The following is a 22,717-nucleotide window of genomic DNA, read 5'->3' on the forward strand; positions in this document are numbered from 1 at the left end:
CCATAAACCACTGCAAATTATACCTTTCCAATGACTTCCGACCTAACGGTAGTTTTGCTCGCGTCTACTTGTCATTATTGTTGTGTTTATATTTTAAATATAGTGTTGAAATCATGGTTGCTCTGTGGTAAACTTAACGTTAACTATTGTGGTTTTCGGTGGTAACAGTAAGTCAGTTGTTTTATTTTCCCGTAAGTATCCCGTATTTTTAACTTTTCTAAAAGCAACTGAATAAATGGTGAGGATCAAATTCAGTTTCAGAGAAAATTAATTCCATTTCATTATATTACATTCATTGTCACGTTTATTGGAATTCACTTCCAAACTGATTAATTAAATTTCAAATTATGCTATTTAGATTCAGTTTTTAATGTGATTATTGAAGTTGAGCAATTTACATATAAATAATTCTAATTAATTTTATAGTGACACATATCCCATATCAATCCCTCCATCTTGCCCCTGCCCCGCTTCCCATTGATATGTTAAAAGATGTATTTTTTATGCCTGTACACAACAATGTTCTTTGTTATAGTATGCATCTCACAATGTAGCAGGAGTTTTACATTTCAACTCCTTCAAACTCATCACACTAAACATTCATGATGCATAGATATGATCAACAGTATAAAATATATTTAGACTAATTAGTGCATTTACAGTATTTTTTTAGTCTATTGTTTTGAATAAAACATTTAAATACACCCAAATACTATTAGACTTGATCAAAAACAGCTTAGAAGCAATACATTGTCACTAGTGCAAGTTACGTTCAGTATTCATGTGTGTGTATGTTTATATGTGTGTGTGTATATATATATATACACACAATTACTACACATGCACTTTAATGACTATGAATACACTAACCCCTTTCAACATGGTTCAGTAAACTAGCTTCCTTTTCACTGATTCTTGAATCTTGGAATGCACCTGTCACTCCCAATGGTCAATTTTTACAGGGGTGAGCTGCCCCCAAGTGCTCAAAATGGTTTAATGCAGCTTTGAACTTGAACCAGACTTGAAGGTAGTCCTATAATCTGAAAATGGCTGAACTCCACACAGAAACAGAAATGTGGAGCAGTAAATGCTGTATCCCTATTTTATTTTTATATACATTTTAGTCCGCACCGCAACCCACTGCTGCGATCAGCCTCCAAGGGGCCCCGGAAAGGCCAAAAACCACTTGGCACCAGGGGCAAGCGGGCAGGATCCGAACCCAGCCAGCAGGGGACTCACCTGGCCGCTCCCCAGCTGACCACACCCCCACACCAACCCACCAGTGCCCCACCGCCCCGAAAACCCCAGCACTCAATGTGTTTCTGGTGGTAAATGCAGTTAAGGTATGTCGAATCCGATTCACTCGCGCCCCTCCTCCCCTGGTCTGGTGGTGGGTTGTTTGGAATAAGATTTTGTGTGGGTGCGTCTGTGCACGCCACATCCTTACCCACATAGCGCTCACCCAACCCTCTCACAAGGCCTATTGTGTGGTATATGTGGTGTGTGTAGTCATGCTATATTGTTTTATTAAATATGAACTACTTTTAATTCAACAAAGTGACGGGAAGTTTTTTGACATTTCATGAGCCCGGGTTCGTACAGCCCCCGGTGTAGACCAACATAGAAAGACTCACAGTCTAGATCACAGTCCATTTATCCTCCCTTGTCCACCCTTGTCTCTTGACACGAATGAATATGCAAGGTGGTGAGGTAAAGTACAAATAAGCTTTCACTGTGAAAATAAATCTATATTGAACCAAATCTGCTGCTTGGGCACAATAACAATAAAAAAACAACCAGACATAAAAGGTTTGATTAATTGACAACACTTTATTGTAGAGTTCAGTAACATACAGAGAACCATCATCCAGACACACAGAAAACCTCTGATTTTGGTTTTATTTTTTTCATTTTTATTCATCCCTCCAGTCAATGGAGGACCCATCAACACTTCACCACAAAATATTTCCACAACGCATCGTTTGTTTTCTCACCTCGACATCTATACCTCCGTCAGTGTCAAGTGGGGTCAAACAAACGTATTCATACACAGCGATGACAAACCCGGGTGGTAACAGCATATTTATTACAGTTATTTTCTAACTGTCTTATGTTGGATGTTTATTGCTTAGGGTGTCCACACGACAGGGCATGATTAATACTCTTAACACCCTGCATAAAACTCAATATCACACGGGGTAAATGTGGGGTCAGCAGAACACACACATACTGTATTTTGGCTAATTTAAGTTGCGGGGGGGGGGGGGGCAGTTAGAAACAGTGTGGATGGTGATGTGCGTTGCCATGGTGACTGCACTGATTGATTGAATAACTCGACTTTGGTTCTACGAGAAACACTCAAAATAAGGTTCCTGGCTTTTGGAATTTAAAACCCTGATATTTGGCGGCACCCTTTGATGTGTGTTTTTATGTGTATGGATTAGCAATCGATCGAAAGGGGCGGATCATCAATAACCCTGCATGACCGGGCGTAGTGCACGGATCAGTGCCCGCCATTTAAGTAAAATCCCAGGGAGATGCTGATGATGAAATTTGGGTCCAAAGAAGAAGAGTGGTCTGATTATAAAGCTCACTTTAAACCGAAACTTGTCGCGCGAGCTGGAATATTTGTAGGCATACTGGCATTCCGGTCGTGTGCTGGATTCGGTGTAAATCTTAAATTAGAACGTGACGTGTTGGATGACGATGCAGGATGAGGATGAGTGGAAACGGGAAGTAGAAGGGATGGGTTGATGTCTGTCGTGTTAGGATTTCCACAAAAACTGATTTAATTCACATGTTAATCTCGTCTCAGGATGAATCCACGTTGTGAACCAAACTGTAGATACAAAGAGCAAATACTTTGAATTTAGTGAGCACGATGCATGGGAGGGAAACTGGAAGAACATCGAGTGGAACCAAAAAATGAACAGAAGAAGAAAATGTATCTTTTATTTTCTCATTTTTTTATGATTTGATTGTTTATGATTTGATGTTAAATGAGCCGTTCCACTCATCTAAGAATAGTTTATGTTAAACTGTACCGTGTACTTTAAAGTGACCTTAAAACTAATCATCCACTTTCACTGAACTCCAAATCACAGGAAGTCTTGAGTTTTGATTTATTCAAAGTGCACTTTGTGGAAAATCCCTTTTGAATTTCTACAAATGTATCTTTTTTTTTTTTTCCACCAAGGCATTATTCAAATTCAGCACTTCCAGAGAAATACAGGGTGAATTTTCAACATGTGACATCCAGCTTTATGGAGCTGAAATACAAAGGTAACAATCAGTATTAAGTCAATGTCTCTTCATACTGATTTTCGTTGGCAAAATAGAATAAAATGCATTAAAATTTGATTCCATGTTTTCCCTCTATTTTGTCTCTTCGGTATCAGTGAAATATCAGCTTTTCACAGCATGTGTGAGCGTGCACGGGGGAGGGGTAAGTGAGTGAATAATCAATAATACATAGAAAATCAATAATTTAGTATCTGTCTGAAAAGGCTCCTCAAAACGGTGTGCAAACCATGACAGAGGATTGCGTGCGTGTTGTACAGTGAAACTTTTAGATTTTTTTTTTCTTTAGGAAATTCACATTTCACGTTAAAATAAATGAGTCATTGGGTAAACCTTAAAAAAAAAAAAAGAAAAAGTCAAATCTATATTTCTTAGGCGCTCTCAACTTGAAAGTGAGAAAGTAAGATTCACATTTAAATTGAGAAAACCTAAATAAAATATATAGGTTTCCCAACTTTAAGCATTTTTAAAAGTTGATCCAGTGATGGAATCAGTTTTTTTTTTTTATTATTCAGTGCAGTTGTTTTTAGTCGTTTTTGAGCTTTTCTGATTAGAATGAATCTTCCTGAAGCTTCCAGACGGAAACGGGAGGGAGAAGCCAGGACGATCAATAACCCTCCAATCACGATTGATCAAGTCACTGAGGATCACTTCCTCCTGATCACGCAGCTGTTTGCTGTGATATTGAGGCCTGGACACATGAAAAATGTGGGAAGGAAAAGCACCCTGTCCGTTACAACCTCATAACGTCATGGCAACGGCTACGTTCCAAATCACTCAGTTGTTCATTTTGAAAAGTTCACTAGATGGGGAGGGTGTCGGCCAGTTTGTAGTGTTTACAAAACTCAATTTCAAATTGTGCACACAGCAATGCAAACAATGTTGAATAAAGGAAATAACCCAGAATGCAAAGCGAAAATGGCCTGTTTTCACAGGCTCGTTCCCTACATAGGTAGCCTACAAATAGAATGTGCAGGGAACGATATGGACGTTTCTTTTACTGTGCAGTGTGCGGAATTAGTGAACGAGTGAATGAGCTGGAACAAAGTGTTGCTCCCTCACTCCTTCACTCCCTGGCTCCTTCAATGCCTCACTCCCTCGCTGTTTCACTCCCACACCCCTTCATACCCATGTTACTGTGGAATGGCCTCCTTCACTCCCTCATTCCTTCACTCCCTCACTCCCTCGCTGCTTCACTCCCTCACTGGTTCACTCCCTCACTCATTCACTCCCTCGCTCCCTCACTCCTTCACTCCCTCACACCCTCGCTGCTTCACTCCCTCACTCCTTCACTCCCTCACACCCTCGCTGCTTCACTCCCTCACTCCTTCACTCGCTCACTCCCTCGCTGCTTCACTCCCTCACTCCCTTGCTGCTTCACTCCCTCACCCCCTCACTCCTTCACTCCCTCACTGCTTCTCCCCTTTACTCCTACACTCCCTCACTCGTTCACTCCCTACCCCCTTCACTCGTTCACTCCCTCCTTCAGTCCTTCACCCCTTCACCCTGTGTTACTGTGGAACGACCTCCTTCAGCGTTGCTAGAGCCGAGTGGATTCGCACGTGAAGCCTGTTCTCAAAGTCGTAGCCAGTGAAATCCTCCTGGGAAAAACAAAATTTTAAAAAATTGGTTAAATCATATATATTAAGTAAATCTAATAAACAAATGTAAAAAATATATTCATAATATATTAACAAATAATAAAAAATATAATCAACATTAATTGGGACTGCATACCTACTATGCATATGCATCTATTTGATCACTTATAACTCTGTTTCTCACCCTGTTACACACAGTTACATACAAACATTATATACAGTATACAGTATAAACGTATATAAATAACATAAGTATATGATTACATAAATAAATAACTATGCATACTTTCAACGTATTTCCAAAATTTGATATATGTATAACTTCCCACTTTACTCAGAATGTGAATTGTTGATACAGAGGCTTATGATTATTATTTTCAATATATTATCATTATTAATATATATTTTTGGGATATAAATATAAAGTAAACCCAATCTCACATTGTAACACAAGTGTGTGTGTGTGTGTGTGTGTGTGTGTGTGTGTGTGTGTGTGTGTGTGTGTATATATATATATATATATATATATATATATATATATACACACACGGATAAAGTATTTTATATTTTATCTTCTATATTAATTATTTCACAAAATCTACTTTGACATACAAGTTCAGGTTGCTTATTTTTCTGTTTTTGTGCAGATACTTTCTCTCCCTTCCTGCTCAACAAGCAGTTTCTAGGGGCGGGGTTTTGCAAATTAGGCACCAGTCCAGACTTCTTACAGTGATTTTTTTTATTTTAGAGAGGAACTTTGTCTGATAACAATGTTCTCCCTATTGGACTTTCTCTCCAGGACCCTTAAACAACACCACTGATAATGGATCCTTCAAGCTAATTCTGATGTTTGATGGTGTTTATTGTAAAAGTGGCGATCCGAGTTTGAATCTCACCTTGGCTTGAAGAAGCAGCGATCGTCCTTTTCCCACCGTCTGCAATACAATAAAACCAGAAGCTCTGTTAAATCAGAGCAAGTAAGTAAAATACCTTTGTTAATTCTATAAACCGGTCATTCACCTCTGGTGTTGTGAGCAGAACGCATCCCAGCTCATAGTAGGCGTAAGGCTGGACATAGGAGTTGATCTGGCGGCCGTACTCATCCCTCGCTGCCATCTGGAATAACTGCAGGAGGGATGCAATGGAACAAGATTAAAGCATCATGTCATATAATTTAGTGAAGATACTGAATAAAATGGTTCATTCCCTCATCATTTCCCTAGGGACTAGAGGTAGAGTAGATGGAGAGTAGAGGGAGGTGGAGATAGAGAAGAGGTAGGGTAGAGGTAGTGTAAATGGAGGTTGAGTACAAGTAGTGGTAGACGAGAGTAGATGGAGGTAGAGTAGAGGGAGGTAGGGTAGAGTAGATGTAGAGCAGAGGTAGAGTAGAGATAGAGTAGACTCAGTGGCGCAGCCACCAGGGTGGCATAGGGTGGTAGCTGCCACCATAAAATAACGTCTTGCCACCCTAGTGATCTAGACAAACTGATTTACTGTATATTCTTTCTTTTATTATTGAATGTTATAATTTTCCCCTACTTTAATTGTAAAAAATTAGACAACACACAACTTTTCAACTTTCACCCCGCAGCGTTTCCAAGTGGCAGTATTGTTTGCGCCGCTGTCTCAGAGACAACTGAAACCCTTTACGTTTTCTTCAGAGTGCTCTTTGGAAATGATCAACACCACTTTGGAAATAAGAGAGAATTAAGAAGCATGTTCACTGAAGAGGTCAATTGGAATTGTCACAATTTTAGTTAAATTGTATTTCTTTTGGTTGCGCAATCATAGACATATTTACTAAGACGCAGCATCAACTGCTTCGGCTTGTTGCCGCGATATGAGCGCACAGACACCCTCTCCTCCTGCGCCTTGCCGCCTTTGACCTGGTACTGTGACAAAAACAAGCTGCGGAGCTGCGGACACACTTCCTGTGATGCGCTGCCGTTTCGCACCCGGTGGCATGGAGAATTGGATAGTGAAAGTGGGGCTTACAGGGAACAAATCTAAACGCAGATGGCGTCATTATTCTATAGCCATTACACTGTACAATCTACATTAACTTCATAATGATAAGGTAAAGCAAAAAAGTTATCTATTGTACCTTTAATCCACATAATATCTGGTTCCTTACAGTCCACTCCTCTCAGAAAAAATGGATGATAATATCAAACAATATCAAATAATATCAAACCCACAGGTTGTAGAGGTTGTAACAGGGTTGTAGAGAACAATGCACTAATTATAACCCAGTATGTTGATGTTTGGGGGTTGGTCATCTGACAAATTCCAAGTTTTATATTTAATGTTAATAATTATTTAACTTTTTCATCATTATTCTTGGTCTCATTTTATTCAATAGTGTTTTGTGTTATTGGTGAAATGTATCTTAGTAAAATATAATAGGTGTTCAAAAGAATTCAAACATTTTTTTTCATTATGGACCCAAATAGCCCTAGCAGTAGCCACAGTACACCAAAGAAAAAAATCACCCGTTTCAATCTTTGATATATATATATATATATATATATATATATATATATATATATATATATATACTCCACTACCCTTTCCGATAGCTTCATTCTATGGCTGATCAACTTTATTCCCCTGTAGTTACTACAGCTCTGTATGTCCAGTACACTTCTTCTCCACTCCTCCGGCATCCTCTCCCTTTTCAGGATGGTGTTAGTGGTTTCAGTCTCTTCAGGAAGGCCACTGCCATCTCACCAAAGCGAGATGGCAGTCGCAATTCACGCCTGGGGCGCTGTTGGCACTGTGCTCTGGCGGGTTATCTCCCAATTAGGAGCCTAGAGTTTGCATGCTCTCCCCATGCTCACATGGGGTTTCGTCCATCTAACATCAGTGAAGACCCCCACCAAAAACATGCATACATCATCGTCTGACCAGGGTTGGACATACTGTATGAAACCAGGTCCCTGGGCGCGTCATCGAATGCTGGCTGCCGCCCCGGAGGAAGGACAAGCCAGGATGGGTCAAATGCAGAGGCCACATTTCACCGGCCACCATCCAAAGCGTGTGCATGTGTGGCGTGTCGTGTGATGATTTAAGATTCTTCTTCCTAATGCTGATCTCACCTCATCCTTGCTAATTTGCTGCACCTCTTGATCAACTATTCCCACATCATCCACTCTTCTCTCCCTCTCATTTTATTCATTCATCAACTCCTCAAAGTACTACTGCCACCTTCTCAACACACTAGTCAGCACATTCCCATCATTCTCCTTCATCAGCCTAACCTGCTGAACATCCTTCCCAAGGACTCGGGAGACTTCCGGTCTGAGAGGATGCTGGCGTTTACCGTCCCCGCTTCTCGGTCGGTTCATTTAAGCTTAATTTGTCTTTTTGCTGCTTTCCTAAAGTTCTTTCTTTGCTTACTCAAGTTCACTACTACATCCTCTTACATCAGCTTGAAGATCGTGGATTTCTGTTTTTATGTTTGGTACTTACCCTCTCTGCCGATCAGCTGTCAGGGGGTAACGTTAGCTGCCGATCAGCTGTTAGCATCCGCAGCCCAGCTATCAAACTATCCCTGCTAGCTAGCAGGATTCCTTCATCTCCTGGGTCTTCATCTCCTCCCTCGATACTTGGATTATCCCCCACTGGATTGATTTTTTAGCACGCTACCTGGACTGTCCGTGACTTCTCTCCTACTCCTGTCATTACACTTCAGGCTGCGGCTGTCCGAGGCTTGGCTTCTCGTTCTCGGCTCGTAGCTTGCTGGCTATCTGCTGCTGTCGAGATGGTACTCAAATACTCCTCTCTCGGTCTTCGGACGTTGTCATGTTAAGCTGCGCCCATCTGTCTAGACATTATTAAATCACTTGGACTCTTACAACGCCCCTGTTATGTGCACAGAGCATCCCGACACAAGTTTATTATTACAAACATCACGTGTGCACCAGCTGTCTGAAGCCCTTGCTCCGTGCTGACGGTGTCACTCTTCCCATCCTGCCTGCCTCCTCTTCTGCTTCCTTCATGCTGCTCAACCCCCGCTCCTTAAATAATAAAGCACTAGTTATCCATGACATTATCACTGACAGAGAACTGGCAAAATCAGCAGGACTTTGTAACACTCAACCAAGCCACTCCCGCAGGACATGTGTATCTTTATAAACCCCGCTCGATAGGCCGTGGCGGTGAGCTGGCTGTCATCCACCGAGCTGACATCAAGGAAAATCAAGGAAATCCCCACACTGAATCTAACATCTTTTGAGTGTATTAGATTTTCACTCTCTGGCTCTTCTCAACTCCGGATTGTCCTCATATACCCCAAGGCCTCCACCACCTTCATGTCTGAGCCTGCCGAGCTCTTGTCCTCTGTCTGCTTCAAGTCTCCAACAACCCTCCTGCTGGGAGACTTCAATATCCACGTAGACTCCTCCAGTTGCAGTTTTGCTGCTGAATTCCGGTCACTGTTGGACTGTTTTAACATCAGCATGTCCAAGGCCCCACCCACGTTAAAGGTCACACTTTGGACATAGTCTGCTCTACCGGTACCCCCCCCCCCCTCCCATCTGCAGTGCATGGATTTGTTCAGTCTTTGGCATTGGTTTAGCCTGTGAATTACCCCAGAGTAATAGCCGCTCTGCAAAGTTATCATAGGTTTTGCAGCTTAATTGCCTTTATCCTATACTCTAATCCTAAAAGTCATCATAAATGAGCATTTAATGGCTTTTATTTTTTTTAATTCCTTCTGTGGTTCATGCCTGGGTCAAGCCTCCCAGACAGGCCTGTGTTTCCCCTGCTCACACAATTTTCTCAACCTTTTTCGAGCCTAACCAGTTTGCATTCCCAGACAAAGCATCTGTCATGCCACCCTTAAATTTCAGCTTGCCACACTTTTGCCACCCCATATATCATTTTATAGAATCACCACTGAGTAGACTAGAGATAGAGCAGGGGAGGTAGAGTAGAGATAGAGTAGAGGGAGGTAGAGTATGTGTGGAGGTGTGGAGGAAGATTAGAGTGGAGGGAGATAGAGGTAGAATTAAGGGAGGTAGAAGTAGAGTAGCAGTAGAGTTGTGGTAGAGTAGAGTAGAAGTAGAGTGGAAAACATATAGAGGTAGGCTAGCCTAGAGGTAGAGGTAGAGGTAAAGTAGAGGTAGAGTAGAGATAGGTATGATCGAGGTAGAGTAGACTCCCATGTCCCTCTCTTCTTCTTATTTTTGCAGTGATTCTATTATTTTCCACTTCAGGGATTAGATGTTCGATGTGGCGTCATGGTGGATTCAGCAATTCCTCAGTGATCGTAAATTATTTAAAATTATTTAAAATTAAACTAAATTGATGTAAAAATAATAAATGAATCTAAATGAAGTCAGATAAAGCATCACATCCTGCCACTGCCCTTGGCAGTCTGGGATGAAGGACGTACCTGAACAGCGTCCTTGGTGTTTCCATGACACTTGTGGATGGCACCTAGCAGAAGGTGTTTGAGGCCTCGGCATGTCGCGTCGTCCATACCGTGCAGCACTGGACACAATACGATACACAACAAATTACTGGACTGAAGTACATTGGTCAAGTATCTGTAATATTAATATTAATAATAATATTATTTTTATACCCTGGTTCATCATGTGCAGTTTAGAGGAGGAGCAGTTTGGCAGAGCTTTCCAGAGGTAAAGAACCTCAATGACTCCCAGGATGCACAGCTCTCTGGTGGGGGAGATCTTCCTCAGCCGCTCCGCCTGGGAGAGGGGAGAACCTTTAACCTACTCATAATCTATAAATAAATGCTATACTTATCTAAATATTATCATACAATGCATAGATATCTATACAGTATATACGAGTGGTTCTCAATGTGAAATGTATACAAAACGATTAAAAGTTCGATTTCACTATTATCTCCTTTCCAAGAGTCTTCTATTAGCACCATTAGAGAATGTCCAATAAAGAATTTTTTGGATCCTAGTTTCAATGTTATCTCCCTGACTTGAGGATGGACACAAAATCATAATCACATAAAAATCAAATGAGATTGCCCCAACGTCATTCTTAGTGTCCCGCATGCGTCTCATCCGTCCTGAAATTTGAATACCACTCATATTAACTAAGAACACATACACTCGCACACAAATCTTACTCCAAACAATACTCCACCAGACCAGGGTCTGTGGGGCAGGAGGGGAGCAAGTGATTCGGGCTCGACTTGCTTGAAGGACTCGCACACCCACACCCCGCAATTGTAAATGAAAATGCCAAGTACACATTCGGCACTGGGGTTTTCCGGGCTGGAGGGGTGCCGGTTTGGTGTGGAGTGTGGTTGGCCGGGGGGCAGCCAGGTGGGCCCTTGCACCTTCCTTCTCTGGGGGCTGGGGGGTGTTCTGTGGCTGCAGGGCTGTGCGCTCCCTGCTTTCCCGCGGCCGTGGGGTGTCTGTACAGCTGCGGGCCTTAAGGGTGGCTTGGGGCTTATTCCACTCCTTGGAGGTACTACGATATAATATCAACCTTATAGAACAGAACCAGAACCAATAGGGGCAAGTCCCGTACACTCACCGGTGGACAATTCACACACACAAACATCACACACACACACACACACACACACACACACACACCCACACACCCACATACCCACACCCACACCCACACCCACACCCACACACCCACACACACACACACACAGACACACACACACACACAGGTTTCTATGTTTCTGCTCTTTGAGTGGTAAGATGGTAAGATAGTTCTAAGATAGTTCTTAATAGAGGGGGATTGATGGCGGTTCTGTGTAACAACACGCTGAGCTCTTGTCATCATACAGGTCGCCGACAGGACAGAGTTATTGCAACAGTTCTTGATGATTAAAGAATGAATAAAGAGTGGCATTGCAGGTTGTCAACTTGAACTCCACTTGCAGACTAACTCTGTCCTAGATGCAATGGCATAAAAATACTCTGTGTTGTATGCCCAGCATGCTGACAGCACAGGTTAAAAAATAAATATATAAATCTAGTGAGATTGGATCCCAGAGACTAAATCTGATCAAATGGGGTAGGTGCCCTAATGCGGAACTGAGGGCCCTTGAAATCCAAAAGTTTGAGAATCACTGATATATGCTTTTATATCCTACTAAAAATTATTTGATAAGAATAAAAAATCTGGACGTGACCCACCCTTTTTAAGGCAAACTGCTCGATCTGGTTGTTCTTTCGCTTGAAGAGTTTCTGGACATCTTTGAAAACGCCGGTGGCTCCGTCCAGATCACCCGACGCCCCCTGGCACACTGGGAAAAAAACACAAAAAACCATCAAATGGAACTCGACTAAAACATCTCCAAGTAGACATGACCTGACTCAGAGTGGAACCTGCTCTAAACCCGTGGCAAAGCCTCCACCCACCTCCGGTCAGGTAGGCATAGTAGCACTGGGACCAGCGAGACTCGTTCTTCAGCCTCTCAAACGACCTGAAGGCGTCCTCGAAATTCACCTCAATCATACTGCACCACCCTGCAACGCACACAGGTACATGTTCCAGTCCCACCAGGAAATTGTGACTCAAATTCAACCATTTTGCAATTTCGCTAAATTGTTGTTACTTTATTTCCTTATTAAATGTCCAATGCTTCATGAATGTTTTATCCATAGTTGCAGGGAAGTGTTAATGTACAACAGCACAGAACGGAATCTACTAGGGGGAAGCATAACCTGCTCTACAGTTTGCTAAGGACCGTTGCTCCATCTAATCCACTGTTTGTTTGGCTGATTCATTAATGTTCCCTTTTCCTTTTCTTTTTTTAGATTTTGGTACAACTCAAACATGACCTTTGTGGATATTATGCGGACAACGTACCAATCTCGTAGAGACACACGTGCTGGATCTCTCTTTGGTCTGAGGCGAGTTCTAAAGCGTCATGGAAGGAGGCCAGAGCGCTGTTGATGTGGCACTGGGGTCAAGGAGAGAGCAGACAGACGGACAGACGAAAAAGGTAAACACACAGAAAAAAACAGGTAAAGATAATTCGTTTTGTGCACAATGTACCGCCGGAGAAGAAAATCACATATTAGTGAATTAACGGACTGTAGAACCCGTTTCTGTCTGTGCATCAGGAAGAAAAACATTAAACTTGGAACGTAACTTGGAAATAGTAATGCAGTGAGCCAGGGGAAAAACTTAAATAATATATGATATAATGAAATACAATGAAAAATAAAGCTTACGGTTGTGTTTCAAAAGACTCAAAATGTCGTACCTCGAGCCGCTGAACGCGTCCTCTGAAGAACATGAAGAGTGAGGAGTTTGGGTAAACCACAGACTTCCTCTGCAGGATGGTCTTGGCCTCCATCAGACCTGCGTGCGTGTCCGACCCATCGAGAGCGAAGAAAGGTAGCACTACAGTGTGGTACCACAAGAGGGCGAGCCTGAGAAGCGACACAAACACGGTCATTCAAAGGTTTATGTGATCTAAAATGACATTTTATATGCAAACTCTTTGTTTATAAAACACTCTTCTAAATTAAGTCTAGATTAACTAGTTTGAGGAAGGTTGATTTGATTGAACAGAACTCTCTCTCTCACTCTCTCTATCTCGCTCCCAGTTTTCTCTCTCACACACTCCTCCCCCTCAGACTCACGTAGCCAGCGGTGCCTTCATGTCCTTGCTCTCGCTGGCGTACATCAGGGACTCCAGGCCCTGGATGCGGTCGCCAGGGAAACCCAGCAGGTTGATGATCTTGAGGAGGTGCGGTGGCACCATGGAGATGCACAGGTGGAAGAGGCCGTAGCCGAAGCTGACCGAGCCCTTGAGCCTGTCCAACGCCTCCGCTGTGACGCCCAAATCGACCGCAGGGGCGTTGTGGTTGGCGTTGTCTGGGAGGGAAGCACGGCGCTGACACGCCACCTGCAGCTGACTGATGTCACTGTGACACTTGTTGTACATCTTCCAGGCCTTACGAAGGATCCAGCCTCCTTTGATGTACGCTGTAGTTAAGGAATAAAACACATTGATATACACTGTAGTTAAGGAATAAAACACCTTGATGTACGCTGCAGTTTATGAATAAAAAACTTTGATGTACACTGTAGTTTCAGAGTAAAATGCTTAGATCTACGCTGTAGTTTATGAATAAAACACTTTGATGTACACAGTAGTTTATGAATTAAACACTTTGATGTACGCTGTAGTTTAGGATTGAACCCCTTTGATGTACGCTGTAGTTTATGAATAAAATGCTTTGATGTACACTGTAGTTTATGAATAAAACAATTTGATGTACACTGTAGTTTCAGACTAAAACACTTTAATGTACTCTGTAGTTTAGGAGTAAAACACTTTGATGTCCGCTGTAGTTACGAATAAAATACTGTGATGTCCGCTATAGATTTTGAATAAATCCCTTTGATGTACACTGTAGTTTTTTACTTAATCACTTTGATGTACACTGTAGTTTTTGAATAAAACACCTTGATGTACGCTGCAGTTTACGAATAAAACACTTTGAGGAAGGCTGCAGTATATGAATAAAACACTTTGATGTACGCTGTAGTTTCAGACTAAAACACTTTGATGTACGCTGTAGTTTATGAATAAAATACATTGATGCACGCTGTCATTTTTGAATAAAACAATTTGATGTACACTGTAGTTTAAGAATAAAACACTTTGATGTCGGCTGTAGTTTAGGAATAAAACAACTTGATGTACATTGTAGTTTCGGCGTAAAACACTTTGATGTGCACTGTAGTTTCTGAATAAAACATTTTGATGTACACTGTAGTTTAGGAGTAAAACATCTCTATGTAGGCTGTAGATTAGGAATAAAACACCTTGATGTGCACTTTAGGTTAGGAATAGAACACCTTGATGTACGCTGTTGTTTATGGATAAAACACTTTGATGTCCGCTGTAGTTACGAATAAAATACCTTGATGTACACTGTAGTTTTTGAATAAAACACTTTGATTTACACTGAAGTTTATGAACAATACACTTTGATGTACACTGTAGTTTAGGAGTAAAACACTTTGATGTACACTGTAGTTTAGGAATAAAACACCTTGATGTACACTGTAGTTTAGGAACAAAACACCTTGATGTACACTGTAGTTCAGGAATAAAACACTTTGATGTACACTGTAGTTCAGGAATAAAACACCTTGATGTACACTGTAGTTTGGGAATAAAACACCTTGATGTACGCTGTGGTTTAGGAATAAAACAACTTGATGTACACTGTAGTTAAGGAATAAAACACCTTGATGTACACTGTAGTTTAGGAGTAAAACACCTTGATGTGCACTGTAGTTTCTGAATAAAACATTTTGATGTATGCGGTTGTTTGTGAGTAAAACACTTTGATATATGCTGTATTTTATAAATAATACACTTTGATATGCACTGTTATTTAGGAGTAAAACACCTTGATTTACGGTGTAGTTTAGGAATAAAGCACTTTGATGTTCACTGTAGTTTCGGAATAAAACACCTTGATGTACACTGTAGTTTAGGAGTAAAACACTTAGACGTACACTGTAGTTTAGGAGTAAAACAATTTGATGTATGGTATAGTTAGAAAAAAACATACTAACAGTTCAAAGGAATTTGATCTTATCCTATTACTTATCTACAAAGTGCAGGCCGTAGTGTATAAGTGGAATTGGAATTACCTGAGAGCTCCTGCTTGACGAAGGACAGCACAGCGAGGTATACCTGGCAGTCTGCAACAATGATCTGTCTCTGCAGGCGGTCGACCACCGCGACCCCCGACCTCTGGGAGTCCATCTGCACATCACACACACGCACGCACGCACGCACGCACGCACGCACGCACGCACGCACGCACGCACACACACACACACACACACACACACACACACAGGTTAGAGGTTTTCCCCTATGGCTTGAATTAGATGATAATGGATTTTCCTGTGAGTCCTGGAAAACAAACATCTTTGATCATATTTCCAAGAGGAATAATCAGATTTCCTCATCATACTGGTGCCAACAGCATCAGGTTCTGGAGCTGGAGGTCTGTACATGACATGAATTTTATCTGTAGGAAATACAGCCAAATAAATCAATTTTTGACATGAACTCAATGTCTAACCAACCACATCAGAAAGTGTTGAAGTTAATATATACAGTATATGTTCTGTTATTATTGTCCTTCCTGAGAGCATCTTTACAATAAAATGTCATTTGAGAGAGGTCTTAATACAACCTTCGCTCCTCTCTTATGCACTCACGCTCTTTTTTATCTTGTTCCGGATTGTCTCGATAACGCCGGCGCTGTCGCTCTCGCAGAGCCGCTCCGTGGTGCGTAGGTCATCACACGCCATCTGCATCTTCTCCTCCTCAAAGGTCATCATGGCGTTCTGCACACACACACACACACACACACACACACATACACACACACACACACACACACACACACACACACACACACACATGAAAATGCCTGCAGGGTGTTGATAAAAGCTTTCTTTGAGTGAAAATAAAATTAGATGCTCATAAACGATGTACACAGAATTCAGATTAAGTAAAATATTATATAAAATATTATATTAAATAATCGACCCGAAAAAACATTTGGAATTTTTCCTTTAGAGGAAAAGTGTTTATAGAATGTTGAGCTGTTCCTTTATTTACCTGTTTACTAAAGGTGTTACGCAAATCAGAAAAAATTTATAATATTCACCTCTTTTTTATTAAATACATTTAGCTTGTTTGCCTTTATTACATATTTACCATTTGATGGCCTCCATTAATGTAAATTACTTTGAGTTGCATGTTGTGTATGAAAGGTGGTATACAATATAGTTGTGGTGTGGGGATGGTGTAGTGTGAGCAGCAATACCGGACCTGGATCTAGGTAATTGGTGATCAAAAGATCAAATTGCGATTGGACTTTAACTCAAGTAATTCAAGATTCAAATGCTTAATGATACAAAGTAACAAAGTGCCAGGTATTATTTTATTACTATTAAGCTTTATTATTGTATGTTGAAAATGTCATAAATATATACACTTCCGAGGACAAGTGACACGCACCAGAATAAGTTCTACACAATAAAAACCCAATAACATCAGTGTCAGAATCTATAGACATTCCAGAGATATCAATGTATACAATATTCCTGATTTATAATTTCTGATAACAATAATATCAATAAAAAATAATACAAGGAACATGCATTTATTGTGTATGGTTTTGAAATATTTTCATTATTTTTATGTTCCCTTCCAGATGTCTCATAGAAGTCCAAATTCCAAGGCAGCAGAGAAACGATGGGCAGAACGTTCTGCTTTAGAGGTCAGCCAATCTCTTCTGAAAAAAAAAGACTAAAATGCTTTCTGAAACCTCTGAACAAAACTCTAAAGGAAGGACTGCAAAAAACTCCTACAGTTACTGCAAAATCTCTGACAACATTTAATACAGATGACATTCCTTTAAATACACCTGTTGATACTCCACACATTTCGGTATTTAGAGGCTCCAGGAACAAGCAGTGTGCACCTATCGGTTTGACAGCAGTACTTAGAGCAAGACCCAAACTGGTTTGACATGGACAGCAAGTGACCTGGATGATTTGATAGAAGGAACTAGCCTTTATCAGAACATGAAAACATTTGGTAGAATAAAAGACAATGTTACATTGCAATATCATAATTGCCAAGGCAACACACCCTCTGTAAAATAACTTTTTTATTAGCATATGCTGAAGTTACTGATGTTACTAATCGTGATTAATAATTGTGATTATCATTTCAACCATAATCATGCAGCCCTACTTCAGAATGATAACTGCCATTAGTTGCGGCATAGGAAACCCACCCACAGCCGCAAACACCCCACGATCATAGAATTTCGCTGTAACCAGGCGGCAACAAATACACTTCTGTAGTCACAACACACACCGAAACAGACAGCCAAAGCACACTCGTCTATTGGACTTTAACCAAGAGCCGACTACCCTGGACTCCCTGTATTGCTGCCTGCATATTTTGGGGTCCAGCCTGCAGGGATGCTGCATATTTATTATTTATTTGTTTATTTATTTGTTTATTTATTTGTTTATTTATTTAAAAAATAAAATAAAATAAAAAAAATCATTGTTATTATTAGTTTTACTCACATGATAAAGTACGATAAAGGAAAGGACAAAAATAGAAACATGTAGTATGTAGTAAGGGTGCTCTGATCGATCGGCCACTGATTTTGATCGGCCAATATTCGTTGTGATTGGCTGATCAGAAGAGTCCTTTTTTTTTTACTATTTAAACTAAAGTTAGTAGAGCTTAGTAGAGCTGCGCGCAGTGCACAGCCCCCTCCTTGCGCGCACGCAGACGCGCGTACCTGTCTGTGAATAGCCCCTCCTTTCCGTGCAAACTAGAGCTTAGATCGGACCCCAAAAAACAAGCCCGACCCGATCCGAGTCCGTGCACGTTCAGTCTGAGCCCGGCACAGGCCCATACCATTGACTGCATTAACGAGCCTGGCATGAGCCCCGTTTACAACCGAAATTCAAAAATACATTCTTAGTAGGTTGGTTGTTTATAAGTAAACTAATTCCGAGTTGCTTGAATAACAAAAATCTTTCCAGAATTAAGTGCGGGATCTTACTAAATAGCCTACTTCCTCTCGAGGAAGACTCGTAAAGCGAGTGTGGTGCCATAGGCAGTGAAAACCGGACGTGACCTTTGATTGATCGGTGATAAAAATATAATTGACACAAGGAATTAACAATCAGACTTTGCGGATTACAGAGAAATTGAATGACAGAAATCTGTTCAGAATTACGCACGGGATCTTAATGAATGAACTGAAGTGTGGGATGGGGGGCTAGGAGGGCAGGAAACTTGTCGCGCAAACACGTTGCAATATTATAACATTGAATGTTATAAAACATATAACATTCTGATAATCACGCATAACATAACGTGAACATAACTCAGAGATTTGGAGCAGAGTTTTTTCTCTTCAGCGGTACGCCGTACAGGCCGTGGATCGCTCCCTCAGTGGAGAGCATCCACTGTACTGTCTAGACAGCGGTGTAGACGGATGTATTTATTTCCATTTGTTTCCTGCTTGTACGAGACAATTTTTTGTTGAACACAAATGAGTTAAGGGACTGTCCCGATCACTGCCTAATGGAACAAACGAAACAAAAAAAAACAACTGTATGTCGCGTACCGCGAAGCGGCAAGTCTCCCAGTTGCTTTCCGTTGCTATGGGAGTAAAAGCTGCATGTTTTTGTGTAAATACTTTACTTATTAATAATAAATCCTAATCTTCTGTAGTGAGGAAACTTTCTCTGTTTCCCGACCAGACATTAATATGACGCCGTTGGCATGCGAATGAGCACGTACTTCTGCTTAAACAGAGGACGTCAGTTGAAAAGCCAGTCCTTCAATGCGGCCCGGACCACTTTCGAATGTGGTCTGAGCGATCGGTCGAACCGCGTTGAGGACGCATTGGGTGCATTTACACCTGACATGAGAGCCGTCCGCTTGTGATCATCACCAAAGACGCAAGTTAATGCCAGCTGTAAACATCCAAAGCATCCAAAGCTTTGCCCCTCATGTTGAAGAGAGAGTGGAATATGTTCCACATGTTGCCTTACAATAAAAAAAACAGTGGTCAATTCATGGTACTTTCTAATCTCTTAATTTTAATATTTAACATACAATGCTGTTAAGAATACAGGTACTCCTCACCTAACGAGCTACCTGTTTAACGACCGTTCGGACTTACGACCAGCTCTCTGACCAATCTGTATTGTACAGTACCGCGGCATGCGCACTGCGTCTCAGCGTCAAGCGTCTCATCACACATCACCATTCTCAGTCTCAGCCTCCTTCCCGCAGTCTGTCAGTATTCACTACAGTACACTCGACCAAGTCGCTTTAAGACCTGGTCCTAGGTACGGAACTCGGTCATTAAGTGAGGAGCACCTGCAGTTAAATAAGTAAATAAATAAATAAAGAATGCTACAGGATAAATAGAAGGCTTCAAATGAAACCTGTGATAGGTGACTATCTACCTTTTCTGCCTCAAAAACTCAGAGCACCCTTAGTTTGGACTATGGAGAACAACATTTTGGATGCAGAGCATGTCTTTAAAAGTTGGGAGGAAACCAACGCAAACATGGGTGTGGCAGTTTCACCACCACACGCCACCCAAGTGTTGTTTCCAGCGCCCTCCGGCACAGAGACACAGATGACGGGTGGTTGTAAACACCAGTTTATTGTAGAGAGCGGGCCAGCTGGAATTAGCCAGGAGCAGATAGAACATGTCTGACAGGGCTCCTCTCCCCCAGGGCTCGAGTGAGTGTGGGGATGGGGTTTTAACCTGTTGTTCGTTAGCCCAACCAACAAGCAACAGGAATGCAGCCGCGCTGACCCCAATCACCAAGATCCAGGTCAGGTGTGGCTGCTCACCACACCATCCCCACACCACAATAGGAAACACTGCTCCACCCACTGTGCAACTGCATGTTTAAATAATCTACAGAAATATTACATGGAGTAGTGGTTTAGATGTAGTAGTAATAGAACCTTGATACAATATGAAGGTGAATCTTCATCTCAAGGTCAAACGCATTATTTTTCAGTCGGGAGGAGGCTTTTCTCTGAGCTGCATAATGAAGCGGAGTCACAACAAAGGACTCGTCTGTGATGGAGAGAACAAGTGAGAAAGGGACAAACACTGTGACGTCTGCAGCTCTACTTTGTGTCTGACGTGGAAAAAAGACCTGGTTTTAGGTAGAAAATAACCAAGAAGGAGATTTCCTGGGCCTTGTAGGGGCGGTTTGGTGGACACAGATTATGACCCTACTGACTCATTCACACTTTTAATCCAAAATAACTGAAATTGCCTTTCTCAGTCATGGTTTAAAATAATCTCAGATGTGCCCTTGTCATGGTTCCAAATGTCTGATTTACAGAAGGAAGATTCAAGCTAATATAGGTCTAAGTGAAGGTTTCAATTAAACCTTTGGACAGTGGATGCGGGACTCCAAGTCGACCTTGACAACAGAGAAAATGGAAATCAAATGGAAGTCCTGGTTTGTCTGTAAACGTCCACTTAGTGGAATCCACCCAACACAGACAATGTGATGGATTACCACTTTAAAATCAACCTGCAAACGTTTTGGGAGGAAATGCTGCAGAGCTCTGCGTCTCGGGTTTCATTGTATGGAATCTCTTCTCTCTTCCGCCCACTCCCTCCATCATGATACTTGTATGACTTCCTCTCATGTGGAGGATGACATCATCTCTCCTCTCGCTCCACCAGAGTCCTGACATGACGAGCAACGACAGGGTCTGCTCTGCGACCCCTGACCCCCCGACCCCCAAACTGCTCTGTCAGATGCAATGCATGCACAATGTTTTTTTATACAAGGATAATTATATTTAAAATGTTGATGCATCAAATAAATCAAATAAAGGGTAAAACATATATAAATAAGGTGACTTTTACAAATTTGATTATGCCTCTATTTTAAGGGAGGGCACCATGGTCCCATGTTTCTTTCTTCAATATTTCCGTAAATATCTTTATTTCTACATGCTAACTTCTATGTATTTTAAGTTATTACAGTGAAGCAACCTGGAGATTTTTATCGAATACCTGCAAAAGGATTCTGTGACTGTGTGGATTGGTTCTGTACTGTCACGTAACACAACGCAGGATAATTAGGATAATTATCACTATATAGAGAGGTTTGAGCCAATATACTAATATAGTAAATATTAAGCTATATATTGTATTATTTAAATTACCTATAATTGTAAAATATCTGTTGGAAATGTACCGTTGATGCAATTCTGAGGCTGCCTATTATCAATCAATTCGTATTTTTTAAATTCTATTAAATAAGAAAAAATAATAATTTGGATTCAATTCCTGCTGTGGATGTCTTTAGGGGTTGGAGGAAACCCTCACAAACGCAGAACATGTGAAATCCACACAGCCAGACTCACAAGACCAGATCAGAACACTCTGGAGTTTGTGCCGGCTACTGACTAGTTAAACTAAGATTTTAAGGCCCTGTCGCAGGAGAAGTTTTAAAACTCACCAGGAAACTGACGAAACTGGCCCCGAAGCTCATCAGCGGGCTGTGGGTCCTGCAGGTGGAGAAGAGGAGGCAGGTTGGAGACTAAATGCTGTGATTACATGAGAATGAAAAGGTTTCATTTTGCCTCTCAAGCTTCATGCCCCAACACAATTATATTTGCTTATACTGTATCTGCTGCTGCCTTTCAGTGAATGTGCCCCTGTTTTAAAATTGCACTTTTTTTTATTGTTATCTGTGCTTCATGTGTCTGCGTTTTATTCCTCAGAGTGTATTGACAGTCCTGCTGAATTTCTAGACGGGTCCTAACGACCAAAGGAGGTGTGCCATGTTCAAGTACTCCTCACTGAACGACCTACCTGTTTAACGACCATTCAGACTTACGACCAGCTCTCTGACCAGTCGGTATTGTGTGCTGTGTACTACAATACTGCAACGTCTGGCGATAGTGGCGATAGTGGCGATAGTGGCGATAGTGGCGCCGCTTTATCACAATGTTCGCCAGAAATTATTACATTTCACTGCATATATGTATGGAAGTATGTATATGTATGTGACAAATAAAAATCTTGAATCTTGAATCTTGAATCTCGGCGTCAAGCATCTCATTGCGCATCACCTATATATATATATATATATATATACTATATATATATGGATATATACTATATACACTATATATACTATATACACTATATATACTAAATACATTATATACACTTTAATACTGTATACATCTCATCTCATCACCGTTCTCAGCCCCAGTC

General features: G+C 41.3%; 1 protein-coding gene across 2 annotated transcripts; it reads right to left on the reverse strand.

The window, feature by feature from the left end:
- Window positions 1-4,811: 4,811 nt before the first annotated feature.
- ttc39c (tetratricopeptide repeat domain 39C) lies at window positions 4,812-22,001 on the reverse strand (the record flags this gene model as incomplete). Of its 2 annotated transcripts, none has more annotated exons than XM_080017666.1 (13): window positions 4,812-4,901; window positions 5,798-5,836; window positions 5,922-6,026; window positions 10,300-10,397; window positions 10,492-10,615; window positions 12,047-12,156; window positions 12,272-12,379; window positions 12,723-12,816; window positions 13,123-13,291; window positions 13,505-13,850; window positions 15,537-15,648; window positions 16,116-16,244; window positions 21,954-22,001. In XM_080017666.1, 13 exons carry the CDS (start codon window positions 21,984-21,986, stop codon window positions 4,812-4,814), a joined length of 1,557 nt encoding a protein of 518 aa, XP_079873792.1. The 2 variants fall into 2 exon arrangements, with proteins under 2 accessions (XP_079873792.1, XP_079873791.1); XM_080017665.1 differs by having other exon boundaries at window positions 15,537-15,651; window positions 21,954-21,986.
- Between the last annotated feature and the right edge of the window lie 716 nt (window positions 22,002-22,717).

The sequence above is a fragment of the Zeus faber genome (assembly GCF_960531495.2).
Source record: "Zeus faber genome assembly, chromosome: 1".
NCBI lineage: Eukaryota > Metazoa > Chordata > Actinopteri > Zeiformes > Zeidae > Zeus > Zeus faber.